This window comes from Carcharhinus amblyrhynchos, chromosome 22 (genome assembly GCF_965287045.1).
Source record: "Carcharhinus amblyrhynchos chromosome 22, sCarAmb.v2.hapA, whole genome shotgun sequence".
Lineage (NCBI taxonomy): Eukaryota > Metazoa > Chordata > Chondrichthyes > Carcharhiniformes > Carcharhinidae > Carcharhinus > Carcharhinus amblyrhynchos.
This window is the reverse complement of record NC_137345.1, coordinates 41,675,209-41,694,690: the sequence shown is the minus strand read 5'-3', so window position 1 is coordinate 41,694,690 and position 19,482 is coordinate 41,675,209. Positions and strand designations below refer to the sequence as shown.

At 41.3% G+C, this 19,482-nt stretch overlaps 1 protein-coding gene across 2 annotated transcripts in view; it reads right to left on the bottom strand.

Annotated features, from left to right (window-relative positions):
* The window catches only part of trim33 (tripartite motif containing 33), a 166,345-nt gene that overhangs the window by 15,699 nt on the left and 131,164 nt on the right, over positions 1-19,482 (bottom strand). For both annotated transcript variants that reach the window (XM_080210202.1, XM_080210203.1), the window contains exons 12-16: positions 16,327-16,474; positions 13,740-13,815; positions 5,191-5,359; positions 3,209-3,561; positions 993-1,116 (exon numbers count right to left, since the gene is read on the bottom strand). In XM_080210202.1, coding sequence (XP_080066328.1) covers positions 993-1,116; positions 3,209-3,561; positions 5,191-5,359; positions 13,740-13,815; positions 16,327-16,474 — 870 coding nt within the window. The remainder of the gene's footprint in view (positions 1-992; positions 1,117-3,208; positions 3,562-5,190; positions 5,360-13,739; positions 13,816-16,326; positions 16,475-19,482) is intronic.

Sequence of the window (19,482 nt, the reverse complement as noted above, 5' to 3'; positions counted from 1 at the left end):
CACCCTATTCTCCCATCACTTGATTTACTTCAAATCCCACATAACAAGCTGACATGTTATATAGGGTATGGAGATTTGCATGGGGCAGCAGCTCAAAGAGAAGCACAGTCACTTGGTCCAGGCTTGAACCCCAACTTGAAATGTTAGTGTCTTTTAGCAGTGTTAGACATCCTTATTAAAACTAATAGGCAGATTAATTCCAAATAAATTAATTTTTATAATATCCATTTTTAAACTTGTTTTCTACAAGCTGAAATTATTTTCCTAGCATGCTTTGAATTAATATTGAGTTTACCTGGTAGTATTTAAAGTTTGATATACTCCTTAACGTTCTCCATTAATCTTTGAGGACAGGAGGAATTTTAACTGTTCTAATCTTTCCTCACAGCATATTAAACTTAACCTTGTTGCATTTCTCTTTATCCTTATCAATACCTGTAAACCCTCTGACACGGAAAACCAGTACTGAACACGGCACTTCAAGTGTGTTATAAGCAGTGCTTGCAAAGTCTCAGTATAATTTCTAGATTTATCTTGTACTGCACTGGCCAATCTTCCAATTCCCCAAACATATTTATATGGACATTGTCAATTTCAAGTCCACTCTGTTTTCCCTCATGGCTTTGATTCAATTCATTACCTACTTATTTTTTCAACCAATGTGCACTGTCTACAGTTCTCATTGATAATTTTTATCTTTCACCTATTTTGCAAGCGCTCCAAATTTGTTTGCGAAGCATCAGAAATGTCATCCACCTCCATTAACCACTCTAATTTAGAACTAGAATATTGAAGAATTGGTTGGGATTTTAATTTAGAGTCTGAAACAGAACAGGGTCTAAGTACCAATTCCCAATGCACTCTCCAAAACAGCTGCCCTCTCTACTACCGACACTGACAATACACCCCAAGTACTTTTTTGCTTCCTTTCAATTCTTATCCAGTCCTACAATTATAGAGTAAACTTTTCTTCTTAAAAGAATGGCACTCACCCTTTGGTCAACTGGAGCCAGGCTTGGCCCAGTTTTTCCCTTCTTTATGTGATGCAGATTGTCACAGTCATACTCTACTTCTGGTTTGGACAGGTCCCGACAAAATGTGCAGATCCACTCTCCACTTAAGTAGGAACAAAAACAGAGTCAAAATAGTCTTTAATCATCAAATTCTCTAGGCAAATTAGAAACATGCACATCAATACTTTTAATAGCTATCACCATCACTAAGCAATCCAATTAACCATTGGTTTAAAAGTTATGAGTACTTTACTGTGCAGGACTGGGTAATTCATTTTATCCATATCCAATTTTCAGCACTATGTATAGTTCTGGTTTTGTTTTTCCATTTTTACACGTTTTTCATTTGTATATTTTTATCTTCCTCGTTTTTTTCTTCAGATTTCTTATTTTGCTTTACTTCTTCCTTCCTTCGATTTTGCTATTACTTCTCCAACTGTCTTTTGAACATTGCGAAAGAAATAGGAGCAGGAGTAGGCCATCTAGCCCATCGAGCCTGCCCCGCCATTCAATAAGATCATGGCTGATCTGTCGTGGCTCAGTTCCACATTCCCGCCCTCTCCCCATAACCCTTAATCCCCTCTCTTATCAAAAACCCATCAACCCGCGTCTTGAAAATATTTAGCGAGGTAGCCTCCACCACTTCAACGGGCAGAGAATTCCAGAGATTCACCACCCTTTGAGTGAAGAAGTTCCTCCTCAACTCCGTTCTAAACCGCCCCATCTTTATCCTGAGGCTGTGCCCCCTAGTCCTACTATCCTTTCTGAGTGGGAAGAGTCTCTCCACCTCTATCCTATCCATCCCATTCATCATCTTATATGTCTCAATGAGATCTCCCCTCATTCTTCTAAACTCTGACGAATACAAGCCTAGTTTATTCAGCCTCTCCTCATAGCTCAACCCCCTCAACTCCAGCATCAGCCTAGTAAACCTCCTCTGCACTCCCTCCAAGGCCAAAATATCCTTGCGTAAGTACGGCGCCCAAAACTGCACACAGTACTCCAGCTGCGGCCTCACCAATGCCCTATACAGCCGCAGCAAGACCTCCCTACTTTTATATTCAATCCCCCTCGCTATGAAGGCCAGCATCCCATTCGCCTTCCTGACCACCTGCAAGCTGGGTTTTTGCGACTCATGCACAAGGACCCCGAGGTCCCTCTGCACCGTCGCCTGCTGCAGTTTTTCTCCACGTAAGTAATAATCCTTCCTACCATTATTCCTACCAAAGTGGACCACCTCGCACTTGCCAACGTTAAATTCCATTTGCCGGTTCCTGGCCCATTCACCCAGCCTATCTAGATCCTTCTGTAAACTCTCCACACAACTTGCCGTTCCACCAATCTTGGTGTTATCAGCAAATTTCGACACCATACACTCGGTTCCCTCCTCCAGATCAATGCATGTGCACATCACACCTGCATCCACAGGATGGTTTAAATTCCTTGTCACAATGGCGCTGCACCTATGTCAAGCGCACAGTGGTCTGTTTCTGTACTGATTTTATACATTTGCAAAGTTGATATAAAACATACATCACTGATTAGGACCCAAGGTTGCCTTAAATCTTGGTTTAAAGAAGTACCCCGATACAAGTTTTACAGAATTTGAGAAGCGCTTGCTGTCCTGTATTATGATACTTTACATGGTATTTCCAGATTCAGGCACTGAACTCCTATGTCAATGAACTGAGGGCTAATAGGGCTTTCTCTTGGTTGGGGAGGCTCTAGTTAGAATAAGTGAGTGAATACAAGCTGAAGTTTGCTTGCTCAGGGTACTGTTATTTAATTAGTGCTCCTTTTTAAGGAGAAAAGGAAATCACATTCAATAAACCTGCAATACATTTTATGACACAGGCCACTGAAATGACATTCAGGCATCCAGTTGTTTGCACCCAAAACCAAATTTGTTTGGGAGTTTATATTCAGCATTAAGTGTGAAATATATTACAGACACATGCATCATGCAGCTAAATTTAGAACAGTATACATACAATGGAGTAAAATCCATTGTACAAGCTTTTGTTTAATTTGGACCAAGTTCAAATATCAAAAGGTATTATTAAAGGAAAGCTGAACAACAAATTATCGTACTCCCATATGATAAATCATTGCTACTTACTGCGCATTTCAGGAGAAATAAATTCGAAACTCGTTGCTGCTGCTGTTATCTGATGTTAAGGATAGGGCAGACTTACCTAGGAAAGTTGAGAAGTGTAGGTACATGACACGCTAGGTGGAAAACCTTTGGACACTTATCACAACATAGTAGATCTCCTCCATTCTGACACACAGCGCACCAATCCTCGTTAGGGTCTTCATCTTTGTTATTGCTGTTGTCCCCTCCTACTCGTGGTGAGCGATGCGCGAAATTACGGATTGGGGACTTTCCATTAATGGTGTTGCTCAACTGCCTGCAACTCCCTGTCTTATCAGAAGCTTCCATCTTCACATGGTTTTCAACTTGCCGAAGACCCTCTATATCAGTCTCGCTCTCAGAGTGCAAGTTGTTGGAAAGAGGTGGTGTCAAGCTGCTTTCAGGACTGCTCATCTAAATTTGAAGGAGGTTAGTATGTGGATTATTCAGGAATCAATCTTCTAAGCAAACTTTATGAAATTTAATTTCTCTTGAACACCAATATTCAAGTTAGTGACTCAGCAGCCCACACACTATCCCTTGTCCAAGGGTGTAGGGAGTGAAAATGCTCCCAATCATTAAGATGGCCAGAAAGACTGAGCCTATCTCAGGTGAGTCTAGTGATTCCCCTTTCTCCTTGCAGGGAAGCGCCTAGTCTATTTTCCCTTAATGCCAAGTCCCTATATGGAAAATACTCAGGTGCAAAAATTGTACTTTAAATTTTAAAGAGTCCTGTAAGGTTGTCTTGCCATCATGGCAAATGCTTAAATATCTCTGTTGCTTTTAAAGCTGGAGGTTTTGTTGTTCTACTTTATTCAATTCTTATTCAGAATAAAATGCTTTCTCTTCAGAAACTGAAATACACATGTGAATGGCCCAATTCTACCCTGATTATCTAAATTCCACTAACCTCCTTTAACTTACCTTTATTGTTACAGAAAAATGATGATTGTGCCAGAACTAGCACTGAAAAAGCAGCTAGTCGTCAATACCAAAAGCTCAAAAAAGTTAGCTCCACTTTGAACCCATCTCTGTTTCTTTGGGAATTTCTCTCTTTTGTGCACAACTTTCACGTAAACAAAAAGGAATCTGATAAAATATTCTTTGTCCTTGAGAAACCGAATGCTCTTTGTAGAAGGTTCGCAATGTGAAAAGCAATCTGAATGAAATAAACTCTGAACGTACAGTCCTGTACTATACAGAACGTGGGCCAAGGAATACATTACAGAGGTGCAACACATTCGGTAGAATTGAGATTAAATTTCAAATGATGGAAGAACACCTAAACAGTTTGTATCTATCATTTGAACCCCTCAAATTGTATCATTTTTATAATATACTTCTCCCTTAGATTGCTTCTCACTGTTGCCATTCAGCTGTTTCATCAGGAACAGAGAACTTAGAGATTTTGTGTACGCGTTGCCAATTTGCAACCAAATCACAGCAGGAAGAATAACGCAATGTTTATAACAAAAGGAATTCCAATCACGAAGCATATATCTTTTATATATACCCTTGCACAATGTAAATGAGGCATTAACAGGGAAACCAAGTCTGAAGGTATCCAGACAACTGAGGTATATTCAAATGAGTAGGAGTGAAAAGAACCAATTTACAGTGACACTATCACAGAACTCATCAACCTTATACTTTATTCAGCTTACTTCTCAGTAACATAATCCTTTATTAGTTGTCAGCTAGGAAGGCAATGAAATATATACCGCCTATCTGAAACTATCAAGAATGTACAGTCTTTATCAAAAGGTGCAACAGCATCCAGTTCTGCGAACAGCTGTTTTACAGGTCAATGTCAGTTATAAGATTCTGTATAAAATTAGAGAAATTTTTCAACTGCAAATTGGCTTCTACACTAAAATAATGGCTACAAACATTGCTGACACATGACCTGAATGCATTAAGCTGCAATTAAAAAAATACATATTTTAAGCTGTGGCTCGAATTAACTTCTCATTCAAGCAATGGACTGCCACTGAAAAATGCAGCGGATTTTTTTTGATTAAGCCAGAAGTGTTTCAAATTTACCATGCAAGCACTTCTCCGGCCATCTTCCAAATGCTCATGTTTTATAGAAGCACCGGAGAAACTGCACACGTCATCCTCTGTGCCTGGCTCTTGCTTCACTTTGATTTGATCTGGTCGGAAGACTGAGATCCCTCTCTCTGTACCTTGAGCTTTACCAGAAGAGCTACAACTGTAAAGGAAGACTTATAATCAGAATGCTCCAGTTCGTTTCAATCACACAAATGTAAATTCATAGGTTTATGAAATTTCATACAAAATGCATAGCAATGACATACGGTTGCTACAGAGCTCTTGAACTACATTTAAACTGACTTGCATTAAATGTAAATCAGGATGATTCAAACCAAATTTCCCTGCTTTGATCAGATCCAAATTAGAGGAAGTAATAAATTACCCTGCCTCAAGTGAACCCATGAACGTCATCTGTCTGTCTGTGATGGCTCTACATGTAATAAGCTTGGTCGCTCTCCATCAAACTACATAGAATTACAACAAAATGTAAGTTTACATGCCTCACAAAAAAAAAAATCAGCATCATATGAAACCAACTATCTTAGAGAAGTCAATAGTTAACTGGTGCGGGAAATAAACAATAAGGAAAGCTTTGGAAGATTAGGCTGAGATGCAAAATTGAGACAGCACAAGGGGCAACTTAATTCTACACTCAAGTGTAGAAAACACAACTAATTCTACCATTCCAAAATGCATGTTTGTTAGCAGTAGCGTAAAGTGGTGAATTATAATGCTAGCTTCTTCTGGGACTACCTTGGACCAGATTTACTTCTCACACGTTCACTTGCAACTCAAGATCAATGTAATGAAGTTTGAAGGTCTGGTCGAACTCACCCTAAAATGAAAATGGACAAACCTTTGTTCGTCATTCTCTAGAGCTTTTTAGCAAGTTCCAGCAGTCTATAATGTCTTGGATATTGTTGGATTCCTCTTTTTAGTAATGTATCTCTTCACCAAAGGGTAAACTTTCCAGTCCAGCCCACCGTGAAAATCATCGGACCACTGACCTCAATAGCAAGTGGCGTGACTGGAAATTCCCACCCCAAGTACAGGAGATGTGGTTTATAAGCTCATGATACAGAAGATGAGAAACAATACAAATTCTAAACTACAGTCAAGATTTCTTAAAGAAACAAACATGCTGGTGAGATCAATCATAACATTACCAGTTCAAAAGGAAAGAATTTTTAAAAATTTCATTTCTAGTGTAGAGAATAAACTTTGAGTCTACATGTTACTACAATGTGGGTGTGGGGGGGGGTGGAGAAGAGAGAGAGAGAGAGAGAGAGAGAGAGAGAGAGAAAGAAAGAGAAATCAAGCTCATTTGCTCCGATAGCTGAGAATTGCTCGAGCAAATTTAAAAATCTAATCCAACTTCCCATTATTTATATTATCTTTCCTTGGTTGCTCTAACTTAATTCTTATTGTGCGCTCTTATTGGTCAAATTAGTCATGATTTAGCTGACTGCTATTTCAACAGAAATTTATTGTACAATGTTATCAAGCACTGATTAAGAGTAGGCACCCCTTATTTATGTGGTTAGCACCCTTAAGAGAGATGAGCTCTTTGATCCACTAGGACCAGATGCTTTCATATTAACTTGATACTGAGAGTCCAGAAACACAATAGCGCTTTTTTCAGCTGCTCAGCTCAGACTGGCTTGCTACAGAAGGAAACAGCATTCTTTGATATAGCAACTGAATAAGTTAAGATTCCATTACCATCCCAACAAAAGTGTTAGTTCTCTTCTAACCTTCCCAGTTGTGAGCAAGAAAAAAATACATATTGCGCATTAACAAACATTAGTCACTGCACATTTGAAGCGCTTGATGTGTAGAGAAAAATGGCACTTGGTTTGCAAAAATCAGGTTCCATCATCCACCCCAACATGTGTTAAGTTCTCTTCGAAAGCAAAAACCATCCTCACTTGAACAATCACCATTCCTTCAAAGCTAGTTCAATATCCTGCAATTCCTTACCCAACATCATTGTGGGAACACTGTCAGAAAGATTGCAGTAATAAAAACAACTCATTGCCACCTGGCCATTGCCCCCAACACAGGGCGGATCTTAAATGTTGTCCACATCCACAGATCAAATAAATTCATAAAATGGTTGTTGTGTTTGTCATAACAGTAACTAAAATTCAAGAAGTGCTTCTTTGTATGGAAAGTGCTTTGGGACAGCCTGATGACAGCAATCTCAAATAGATACAAGTTTTTTAAAAATTTGAAATAGCAGAAATGAGCTAGTAGAAAAGGCATTTACAGAAAGCTGTAAAAATGTAACATGCTCTATGAAACATGCATTTCAATGGAAAGGAATAATCTTGGTGGAAATCTAGAATATATCTAACTGGCAGACTAATAAGTGTTTTAATAACTGATTTTTTTCAAAAAGGTTTATTTTGAAGAAGTCCCCAGAATATCCCCATTTTTTATTTCCAGTTCAGATTGAAAGAGGAAGAGGTAGAGTTCAAACCACACGGGGGCAGCTGGCAAATTCTCCCGCAAAAGCCCCCAAAAAGCCTGGGAAAATTTAATCGTGGGGGCAACCAACGAGAGAAAAGTCAGCTCTGTTCATGAACGTGATAATCTGTAAGGAGTGATTCCTGCAATCACAGGCCACTTCTGTACCACACTTGCCGAGAGACTGAAATACATCTAACAGCAGCAAATGTGGGAGAGAAACTGTGATTGAAAGAGCAATGGAAAAGTATGTGGCAACACATGTGCCAAGCATCAGGGTGCATCAAGTTCCCATGTAGTACAAAAAGAGGGGGTGAAGCACCACATCAGCATCAAACAATAAAGCCACTCATGCTCTACTGAAACACAAGCAGCAAATCCAATAGATCCAGGTTATCTATTGCAGTGGTTAGAGTTAGAGGATGTGGGGCCATAAAATTAGGAGTAGATTACTCAGCCCCTGAAGCCCACTTTGTCATTCAATTAGATCATGGTTGATCTGATTGCAGCCCCATGTTTGTCTGCCTATGATAATCTTCCATTCCTTGTTAATCAAGAATTTACCTAGCTCGGTCTTAAGAATATTTAAAGACTCTGCTTCCATTGCCTTTTGAGGAAGAGAGTTCCAGAGACTCAACCCTCAAAAAAAATTCCCATCTCCATTTTTAAAAGAGAATCTCTTATTTTTAAACACCTATTTCTAGATCTCTCACAGGAGGAAACATCTTTTCTACATTCACCCTGTTAAGTCCCCTCAGGATCTTATATGTTTCAATCAAATCACCACTCACTCTTTTAAACTCCAGTGGATACACATCTAACCTAACCAACTTTTCTTCATAGGACAACCTGCCCATTCCTGGTATTAATAAACCTTTTCTGAACTGCTTCTAAAGCATCATTACATCTTTCCTTAAATAAGGAAACCAATACTGTACAGTCCTCCAGACGTAATTGCAGCAATGCTCTGCACTGCAGAAGCATCAACCTCGTTATTTTTGCGATCAATTCCCTTCACAATAAATGACAACATTTGCTTTCCTAATTACTGCTATCTCTTTTGCGATTCATGCAGTAGGACACCAAGATCCCTCTGTATTTCGGTCCTCTGCAATCTGACGCCATTTAGATAAGCTTATTTATCCTTCCTGCCAAAATGGAAAATTTCACATTCGCCCACATTGTACTCCCATTTGCCAGATCTTTGCCCATTCTCTTAATGCATCTTATATGCCTTTGTATCCTCCTCAAGTCCTCTTCACAGTTTACTTTCCTACATATCTTCGTCATCATTCAATTTAGCAACCACACCTTTGGTTCATTCATCCAAGTAATTCGTATAAATTGCAAAAGGTCAAAGCCCCAGCACTGATCCCTGTGCTGCCGGGATAGTTTCCTCGAACAGTGCGTGTTGGAGCCGACGAGGGAGCGAGCTATCTTGGATCTGGTGCTATGTAATGAGGCGGGTAGAATTAGGGACCTTGTGGTGAAGGATCCTCTTGGGGAGAGTGATCATTGTATGGTGGAGTTTCTGGTGCAGATGGAGGAGGAGAAAGTGGGTTCCCGGACACGCGTCCTTTGTTTGAATATAGGGGAGTACGGTAGGGTGAAAGAAGAATTGGCGAATGTGGACTGGGGAAGCGCGTTGGAGGGAGGGTCTGTTGAGGAGCAGTGGAGGATCTTTAAGGAGATCTTTCTTGGTGCTCAGCGGAAATTTATTCCGATGGTCAAAAAGGATAGTAGGAAGAGAGGTAATAAGCCGTGGATAACGAAGGAGGTGAAGGAAAGTGTTAAACTAAAAGCGGAGGAATTTAGAGTAGCTAAGAGTAGTGGGCGAGAAGAGGATTGGGAGAGGTTTAAATGTCAACAAAGATTGACAAAAAAGTTGATAAAGAAGAGTAGGAGAAACTATGAAGCTGGGCTAGCGCTTAATATAAAAAAGGATAGCAAGAGTTTTTATAAATATATAAAAAGGAAGAGGCTGGCTAGGGTGAATGTTGGTCCTTTAGAGGATGAGAAAGGGGACCTAGTGGTAGGGGATGGGGATATGGCTAAGGTATTGAACAAATTTTTTGTTTCTGTCTTCACGGAGGAGGACGTGAATAATTTGCCGGGTGTTAGCGATGGAAAGGTGGTAGGACTGGAGGGTCTTAATGACATTACTGTTACTAGAGAGGCGGTGCTCGACAGACTGGAGGGGCTGATTGTGGACAAGTCCCCAGGACCGGATGGAATGCATCCGAGGGTTCTGAAAGAAATGGCGGAGGTGATAGTGGATGCCTTGGTGGTTATTTTCCAAATGTCGCTGGATTCCGGGGAAGTGCCGGATGATTGGAAAACGGCTAATGTTACGCCGTTGTTTAAGAAGGGTGCCAGGCAAAAGGCGGGGAATTATAGGCCGGTTAGTTTAACGTCTGTGGTAGGTAAAATGTTAGAATCTGTCATTAAGGAGGAAATTGCGAGGCATCTTGAAGGGAATTGCTTGATAGAGCAGACGCAGGACGGTTTCATTAAAGGGAAGTCGTGTCTGACAAATTTACTGGAGTTCTATGAGGATGTGTCTAGGGCGGTGGATAGAGGAGAGCCGGTGGATGTGGTCTTTCTAGATTTTCAGAAGGCGTTTGACAAAGTGCCTCACAAGAGGTTATTGCAGAAGGTCAAGGGACATGGAGTTGGGGGTAGGGTGTTAGCGTGGATAGAGGATTGGTTGTCAAATAGGAGGCAGAGAGTGGGGGTCAACGGGTGCTATTCGGATTGGCGGATGGTGACTAGTGGAGTGCCCCAGGGGTCGGTGCTGGGGCCTCAGCTTTTTACCATTTATATAGATGATCTGGAGGAGGGAACCGAGTGTAGAGTGTCGAAATTTGCTGATGACACCAAGATTGGGGGAACGGCAAATTGTGCAGAGGGTATGGAGAGTCTGCAGAAGGATCTAGATAGGCTGGGCGAATGGGCCAGGAAATGGCAAATGGAATTTAATGTTGGCAAGTGTGAGGTGGTCCACTTTGGTAGGAATAATAGTGGGAAGGACTATTACTTACGGGGCGAAAAACTGCAACAGGCGACGGTGCAGAGGGACCTCGGGGTCCTTGTGCATGAGTCACAAAAACCCAGCCTGCAGGTGCAGCAGGTGGTCAGGAAGGCGAATGGGATGCTGGCCTTCATAGCGAGGGGGATTGAATATAAAAGTAGGGAGGTCTTGCTGCAGCTGTATAGGGCATTGGTGAGGCCGCAGCTGGAGTACTGTGTGCAGTTTTGGGCGCCGCACCTGCGCAAAGATATTTTGGCCTTGGAGGGAGTGCAGAGGAGGTTTACTAGGCTGATACCGGAGTTGAGGGGGTTGAGCTATGAGGAGAGGCTGAATAAACTGGGCTTGTACTCGTTAGAGTTTAGAAGAATGAGGGGAGATCTCATTGAGACGTATAAGATGATGAATGGGATGGATAGGATAGAGGTGGAAAGACTCTTCCCGCTCAAAAAAGACAGTAGGACTAGGGGGCACAGCCTCAAGATAAAAGGGGGGCGGTTTAGAACGGAGTTGAGGAGGAACTTCTTCACTCAAAGGGTGGTGAATCTCTGGAATTCTCTGCCCGTTGAAGTGATGGAGGCTGCCTCGCTAAATATTTTTAAGACGCGGGTTGATGGGTTTTTGATAAGAGAGGGGATTAAGGGTTATGGGGAGAGGGCGGGAAAGTGGAACTGAGCAGCGACAGATCAGCCATGATCTTATTGAATGGCGGGGCAGGCTCGAAGGGCTGGATGGCCTACTCCTGCTCCTATTTCTTATGTTCTTATGAAAGGCCCCATTTATGCCAATTCTGTTTCTCATTAGCTAACCAATCTTCTATCCATGCCAATGTTATCCCCTACACCATCAGTCAGGTGCGAGTTAAGCTGCATTTCTGTGTCTCACCTGTGTTAGGCCACCCCTCCTCCTACTTGCTGGTTAATGTGGTCTGCCAAACTGTCATTCATGGCGAGAGCAGGAATATCACTATTGCAGTTGTGCATCTGATAGAGGCCCTTCCACATCTCTCCTGACTGCTGCTGTCACACTAACAATCTAAACATCAATACTTCCCGTTCCCCTATACCAAATGCCCCCCTCCCTTTTTTTCCTCATCCTCTTTCATTTTATAAAAGATACATTAAAGATTACTGCCGACTTTACCTGCACCTTAGCTTAAAGTTGATCTGATATTTCCCACTGCTCCCCAACCCCCACCACCCCCATCAAGTTTCCAGATGAAGTTTTTCTTTGCAAAAAGTGAATGCTCATAATCAACTGAAAAGTTTATTTGTGTGGGTGCTGTTCCACTGCCCAGACATTTTCCAAACTCCTTTACTGATTGTAACTGGCTTGGTTTTTCTTCATTTCTATCTAATTTATCACATTCTCTCAACAAAAATGTACATTAAAAGATTTTGCTTATTGTTTTTGTTAGGGACCAGGTCAGAAACCCCAAGGTATGTTATGAAGTTATCCCAGGCTCCAACTATATGTTTGTTCAGACATTAGTGTGAGGATAATGTGTTTCACTCCAGGTGTGATTCTATTGACACATTAGGATGTTTTTATCAAAACAAACTTTATTTTAACAACACAGTTTAACTATAACAAATGAATTAGCTTAATTTTCAACCAACTGAAATACTTAAACATAACAACTGCTAATCTATCTCTATTAGCTCCAATTCAAGCAATATTCCTCTTATAGACTTAAATGTCTCTTCAAAATCAGTTAGCAAACAGCGCAGGTTTGCATGTTTTTACTTGTTAACAGTCCTAGAGCTTTTGAACACCTCTGGAGAGAGACATTTGTCTTCTGACACTTAGCAGCCTCCAGAGAGAGTCAGAAGCACCTCTTGCTTCATTCAGGAAGTGCTAGCTTTTCTCTGTAAGCTTAGTTCCTCCCGCTAGCACATTATTGTCTCGTCAACCAACCTAATCAAAACCCTACTCTGAAACCAAAATAAACAAGAATGCATTACTCAGATTAAAAACACACCCCTAGCTAAAAAATCAATTAGTCTGCATTCCCAGATGTGAGCTGCCCAGTGTAGACAAATCGGCACCGTGAAAACAGAGCTGAATCTTAAATATGCCCCTTACAAGCACCGTTATATAAATACATTTCTTAAAGACACAGCATTGTCACGTTATAAAGTCCAACAATTGTGGGCTGATACCTGACAGGGCAACGCCAATACAGTGCATGAAGACAAAACTGTCTGAGTATTTTACGCATAGACAATCTTGTGCAATTGCAAAAGGGTAAAGGATTCATCTATACTAAATTGAAATAATGTATTCCAATTTAAACAATTTAATATCATTCACATACTCTCTAGCAGCTGCGCTACCATATCTATCTAAAGAGTGAAACCTTCAAATTCACAAAAATGAAATGTTATGTTACTATGAGACTGCATTCAATAATAGTTAGTGAGAATGAAAAAGGAGCTCTGAAAACCAAAATGTAACTGTTAAGAAAATCTCAATTTGGATTCCTGAAAGAGGAAAAGGAGCTCAAGATTTGGGGAGGGGGAGGGAGGAAGGAAGGAATAGAGAGATAGAGCAGGATATTAAATTTGAAGGCTTGAAGGGCTAAATGGCCTACTCCTGATACAATGCTGGATTTGAACTATTTTGCAGCTTGCTGTTATACTACATATACTAAGCACAAAGTGGTTGCATCTTGTACTTAGCATACACAGAACAACAATACAAGAACACCAGGCTTGCTGAGTTCTGCTCCTGGGTTGTTAATTTGAGCATAAAGACAGCATCATTTACTTCCTTATAACAAAAAAAATCCAAAGTAAATTTAAGAAAAGTTTCCTAGGAGACACTATGTATTCCGGAAACTTTTCACATGTTACTTGCAGAGGCCTAAAGCTACAGTACAGTGTTACTCCAAAGCAATGCAAGAAAATGTGATGAAATGATGAAACTCCAAAATCACACAAGTTTTTTTGGCAACACAAATCAAAACAACTTCACAGCAAAGTCAGCATAATTCCTGTCTAAGTAAGCTATTAAAGTTTTACACCTATAAAGCACTTACCTGCCTCTGCTACCAGTACTGGAGGTACTTGAGGGTCTGACTGGAGTGTGAGAGTTAGCCATTGCCAAGGCTGCAACTGAAAAATATATTAGATATTGTTGCTAGGTTTGTCTGTATATATTAACTTATTGAAATTACAATGTGCTGTATGGATAGCCTGTGGGAAAATCAGGGAATTATGCCTCCAGTACCCTAAATCCCATGCCTGTCAAGGGCTCTTAACATCGCTTTGGTATACTGCATTAACCAAATATGAACTTCAACTCTATGAAGCCTTACACCTTAGTTCTGCTATTGTGTATAAGCTTTTAGATTTTGACCATGAACTGTAAGGGGCATGTCTGCCCTGCAGTTTCAAGAAATGACGAACATTCTCTAGAATACCAAAAATTCAATAAAAGTGTGTTTAAAAATAATTTTACTGAAGGCACGTGTTACAGTAGGTGAGTAGAAATATTACAAACAGTGTCATTAATATGAAATTCAGCCAAATATCATTTGTTGTCCTTGAACAAGGTTTAATTTCAATACCCATAATCTGGGTGCAGTCTACATCACCTTCCAAACAAGTAGTGGCCCTAAAGGATAAAAGGCTGATGTAATTTTTCTCTGGCCCAGTGTATACAGCCCATTACAGTTAACCCTTTCAACATCCACAATGGTAAACTCTGCTTTTAGACACAAAATGCTGAGTAGAAGAAATAATTTTTGAATCAAAACATTGAATGGAGTATGAATATTGGTTGAGGGTAAAGCAAGTGCTAAGTACTAAGGTAACTCCCACACAAGTAATTTTAAATATCCAGTAGCAGCAGTTTTGAAACAATTTGTTACCAGTGCTCGATAAAACATCTAATCAAACCCACATGACTGATCTGAAGTTACGTAATTCGCCAAGAACTGAAAGGCGGGGGGGAGAGGGGATGGATGGATAGATGATCACCGTCTGAAGTTTGAGATTTTTAGATGGTTCCTAGTGCAGCCAATTTCCCATCGTAACTTTGTATTTCTTCGGCAATGGCCTTGCAAACCTTAACTTAAAACTTTTCGGGAGTTGGATTGGGGATGTCCCAGTGTATCTTTGGGGAACGTAGTTACTCTAACTTGGAGCTTGAAAGTTATGTTGTGTAATTTACTAATTTCTGCCACACAGGTGAGGCTATCAGAATCGAATTACCCTGTGTAGACTTTGCAGAGCAATGCTTTGAGAGTCAAGTAACTTCAAAACAGGCCTTGTACAAATAGTGACCATAAAGTTTTTTTTTGGGTCACAACTACAATCTAGTCACAGGAGACAGTGCTGAGACCTTGAGCAGTTGTGCTGTCATGGAGGATAGTAGTTACCTACTGAATGTTCTAAACTGTCACCAACCTTTTCATGTACAATACTTGCTACTTTTACTTGTACAATGAGTTAATTGTTAAAGACAAAATATTGGATGCTGAAATCTGAAACAAAACCAGAAAATCTCAGCAGGTCTGACAGCGTCTGTGGAGGGAGTATTGAGCCAACCTAGAGTCTGGATGACCCTTTGACGAAGGGTCGTCCAGGCCTGAAACGTTAGCTCTATACTCTCTCCACAGGTGCTGTCAGACCTACTGAGGTTTTTCAGCATTTTCTGCAAGAGTTAATTGTTGTGGGACTTTGAAGGGAAGGAATGAGATTAATTCAGCAATTAGGAAGCTGGTGCATGCTGGGTCAGTTAACAGTGCAACTGATCCCTGTAACACAAGAAAAACACAAGAGTGTCAGCAGAACCAATTCTGGTGGACAACTCTTGAAGACAGACATCCAAATGTTACTGATACATAATGAAAAACCACCAATTGAATTTTGCATGAATTTCTTGTATTAATGTTTCTGACAAATTGGGAGATATATACCACAATCTGCTTTAAGTACAGTAAAATTTTCAAAGAAAAAAGTTAGAATTATTACAACGTCATTCAGAACTTAAACAAAAATGAAACATTACTCAGAAAATTACCAATTTCTTAAAAACTCAATCCCTTTGTAATTACACTATGGAGTTTCAGCATATCAGAAACATGAAATTCCATCTTAAAAACCCTTTTCCATAAAGGGGCCAAAGTCACAATGAGGAGAGTCTCCTCCAACAAACACATCAACAGTATGCCTGATTTTTATCTGAGCATAACTTCATTCAAACTATTGCAACCTTTCAGCTTTTAACAACGTGCACCCAAGAGATTCAGTGGTCCCTTCCAAAAATAGATATTACTTCTGGGGTCATAACAAGCATTCTGGAGGTTACACTATCACAGAATACCAGGAGCTAGTTGGCCCATCATGCCCAGAGTAGAAATATCTAAAACGTCCCACTTCCCAACTCTTTCCTCATAGCCCTTTTTTCCACTCCAGTATATACCCAATTTGCCTCAAAAGTCCTTTCAGGCAGTACATTTCATTGCAGGTAGGAGTTCCATGAGAAATAGTTAATAGAACTGTACAAAATTAGTGCCATAAAAAATTAGATTGCACTTATTGGCCAAATTTATAAGAACCTAGCTTTCTATTATATCAATATATTTGTATGGTTATTCACAGCACAATGCATTTGCTTACTTGCTGGTCCAGGGGACGGCGCTGAGGGTCCAGGGGATGGGTTTGAACCAGAGGAAGAGGGTGGTGGCAGTGGTGGCGGCTGGTGGTGACTGTCCGAGATAAATCTGCTCAACAAATTATCTAATGTACTTGATCCAGCATCATCCAGCTGCAGACAGAATCAAAGGTAATATGCAAAGGAACAGCTTTTTTGGAGAACAGTTAAAATCAAGCCACAAGCCTTACAGAATGGAGGGGTGACTGGGCTAAATTTTTTTTTAAACACAATTGGCTTGTGTAATCCCTCTTCCTGTTGAGATTAAATTAAACTAGGCAGATGACACATATCAACTAAGGGTAGTGGATATTCTATAGTTGGACGTCAATATTTAGTATACAAATATAAATTTGTTAAGCGCTAGATCAGAACTCAAGTAAAAATAAGATACAGCAGTTATCAGGTCTAGTTTAAAAAATATACCCAAGTGCCCATATTTCTGGTCTCCCCATTATGAAATCGATATAGGACGAATTTGAGTAGGTACAATAAAGAATAACATGAATGATAGTAGAGCGAAAGCCTGTATTTATTAGGAAAGGCTGAGCAGGCTAAGGCTCTTTACTCCAAAGAGAAGGTGGACAGGTGACGCAATAGAGGCATTTAAAACACTGAAATAGTTTGATTGGGCACATGGAGAAAAGTTTCATTTGAACGAAGTCCAAAACCAGAGTGCATAAATATAAGAAAGCTACTATTAAATCCAACAGGAAATTCAGGAGTAACCTCTATCTAAAGGGCAACAAGAATGTGGAACCAGAGTAGTTGAGGCAAATAACATTAGTTTGGTGTTGGTTTTAGTTTGAACAGAGGGAAGTACGGTAGGATGAGAGAAGAATTGGCGAATGTTGACTGGGGGAGCGTGTTGGAAGGTAGGTCTGCTGAGGAGCAGTGGAGGATCTTTAAGGAGATCTTTCTTGGTGCTCAGCAGAAATTTATTCCGATGGTTAAAAAGGACCGTAGGAGGAGAGGTAATAAGCCGTGGATAACGAAGGAGGTGAAGGAAAGTGTTAAATTAAAAGCGGAGGCGTTTAGAGTAGCTAAGAGTAGTGGGCGAGAAGAGGATTGGGAGAAGTTTAAATGTCAACAGAGATGGACAAAGAAGTTGATAAAGAAGGGTAGGAGAAACTATGAAGCTGGGCTAGCGCTTAATATAAAAAAGGATAGCAAGAGTTTTTATAAATATATAAAAAGGAAGAGGCTGGCTCGGGTAAACGTTGGACCCTTAGAGGATGAGAGGGGGGACTTAGTGGTAGGGGATGGGGAAACGGCTGAGGTCTCGAATAACTTTTTTGTTTCGGTCTTCACGGAGGAGGACGTGAATAATTTGCCGGGTGTTAGCGATGGAAAGGTGGTAGGACTGGAGGGTCTCAATGACATTATTGTTACTAGAGAGGCGGTGCTCGACAGACTGGAGGGACTGATTGTGGACAAGTCCCCAGGACCGGATGGAATGCATCCGAGGGTTCTGAAAGAAATGGCGGAGGTGATAGTGGATGCCTTGGTGGTTATTTTCCAAACGGCGCTGGATTCCAGGGAAGTGCCAGAAGATTGGAAAACGGCTAATGTTACGCCGTTGTTTAAGAAGGGTGCCAGGCAAAAGGCAGGGAATTATAGGCCGGTTAGTTTAACGCCTGTTGTGGGTAAAATGTTTGAATCCGTCATCAAGGAGGAAATAGCGAGGCATCTTGAGGGGAATTGCTTGATAGAGCAGACGCAGCACGGTTTTGTTAAGGGGAAGTCGTGTCTGACAAATTTATTGGAGTTCTATGAGGATGCGTCTAGGGCGGTGGATAGAGGAGAGCTGGTGGATGTGGTCTTTCTTGATTTTCAGAAGGCGTTTGACAAGGTACCTCACGAGAGGTTATTGCAGAAGGCAAGGGGGCATGGAGTTGGGGATAGGGTGTTAGCGTGGATAGAGGATTGGTTGTCAAATAGGAGGCAGAGAGTGGGGGTCAATGGGTGCTATTCGGATTGGCGGTTGGTGACTAGTGGAGTGCCCCAGGGGTCGGTGCTGGGGCCTCAGCTATTTACCATTTATATAGATGATCTGGAGGAGGGAACCGAGTGTAGAGTGTCGAAATTTGCTGATGACACCAAGATTGGTGGAACGGCAAATTGCGCAGAGGGTGTGGAGAGTCTGCAGAAGAATCTAGATAGGCTGGGCGAATGGGCCAGGAACTGGCAAATGGAACTTAATGTTGGCAAGTGCGAGGTGGTCCACTTTGGTAGGAATAATGGTCGGAAGGACTATTACTTACGTGGCGAAAAACTGCAGCAGGCGACGGTGTACAGGGACCTCGGGGTCCTTGTGCATGAGTCGCAAAAACCCAGCTTGCAGGTGCAGCAGGTGGTCAGGAAGGCTAATGGGATGCTGGCCTTCATAGCAAGGGGGATTGAATATTAAAGTAGGGAGGTCTTGCTGCAGCTGTATAGGGCATTGGTGAGGCCGCAGCTGGAGTACTGTGTGCAGTTTTGGTCGCCGCACTTACGCAAGGATATTTTGGCCTTGCAGGGAGTGCAGAGAAGGTTTACTAGGCTGATGCCGGAGTTGAGGGGGTTGAGCTATGAGGAGAGGCTGAATAAACTAGGCTTGTACTCGTTAGAGTTTAGAAGAATGAGGGGAGATCTCATTGAGACGTATAAGACGATGAATGGGATGGATAGGATAGAGGTGGAGAGGCTCTTCCCGCTGAGAAAGGACAGTAGGACTAGGGGCACAGCCTCAAGATAAGGTGGGGGGGGGCAGGGGGCGCGGTTTAGAACGGAGTTGAGGAGGAACTTCTTCACTCCAAGGGTGGTGAATCTCCGGAATTCTCTGCCCGTTGAAGTGGTGGAGGCTGCCTCGCTAAATATTTTTAAGACGCGGGTTGATGGGTTTTTGATAAGCGAGGGGATTAAGGGTTATGGGGAGAGGGCGGGAATGTGGAACTGAGCACGACAGATCAGCCATGATCTTATTGAATGGCGGGGCAGGCTCGAAGGGCTAGATGGCCTACTCCTGCTCCTATTTCTTATGTTCTTATGTTGGTGGAGGAAGAGACAATACATGAGGGGCAAAAAGAATAGAAGTTCATGCTGATAGGGTTACATGAAGTCAAATCAGAAGAAGGTCATGT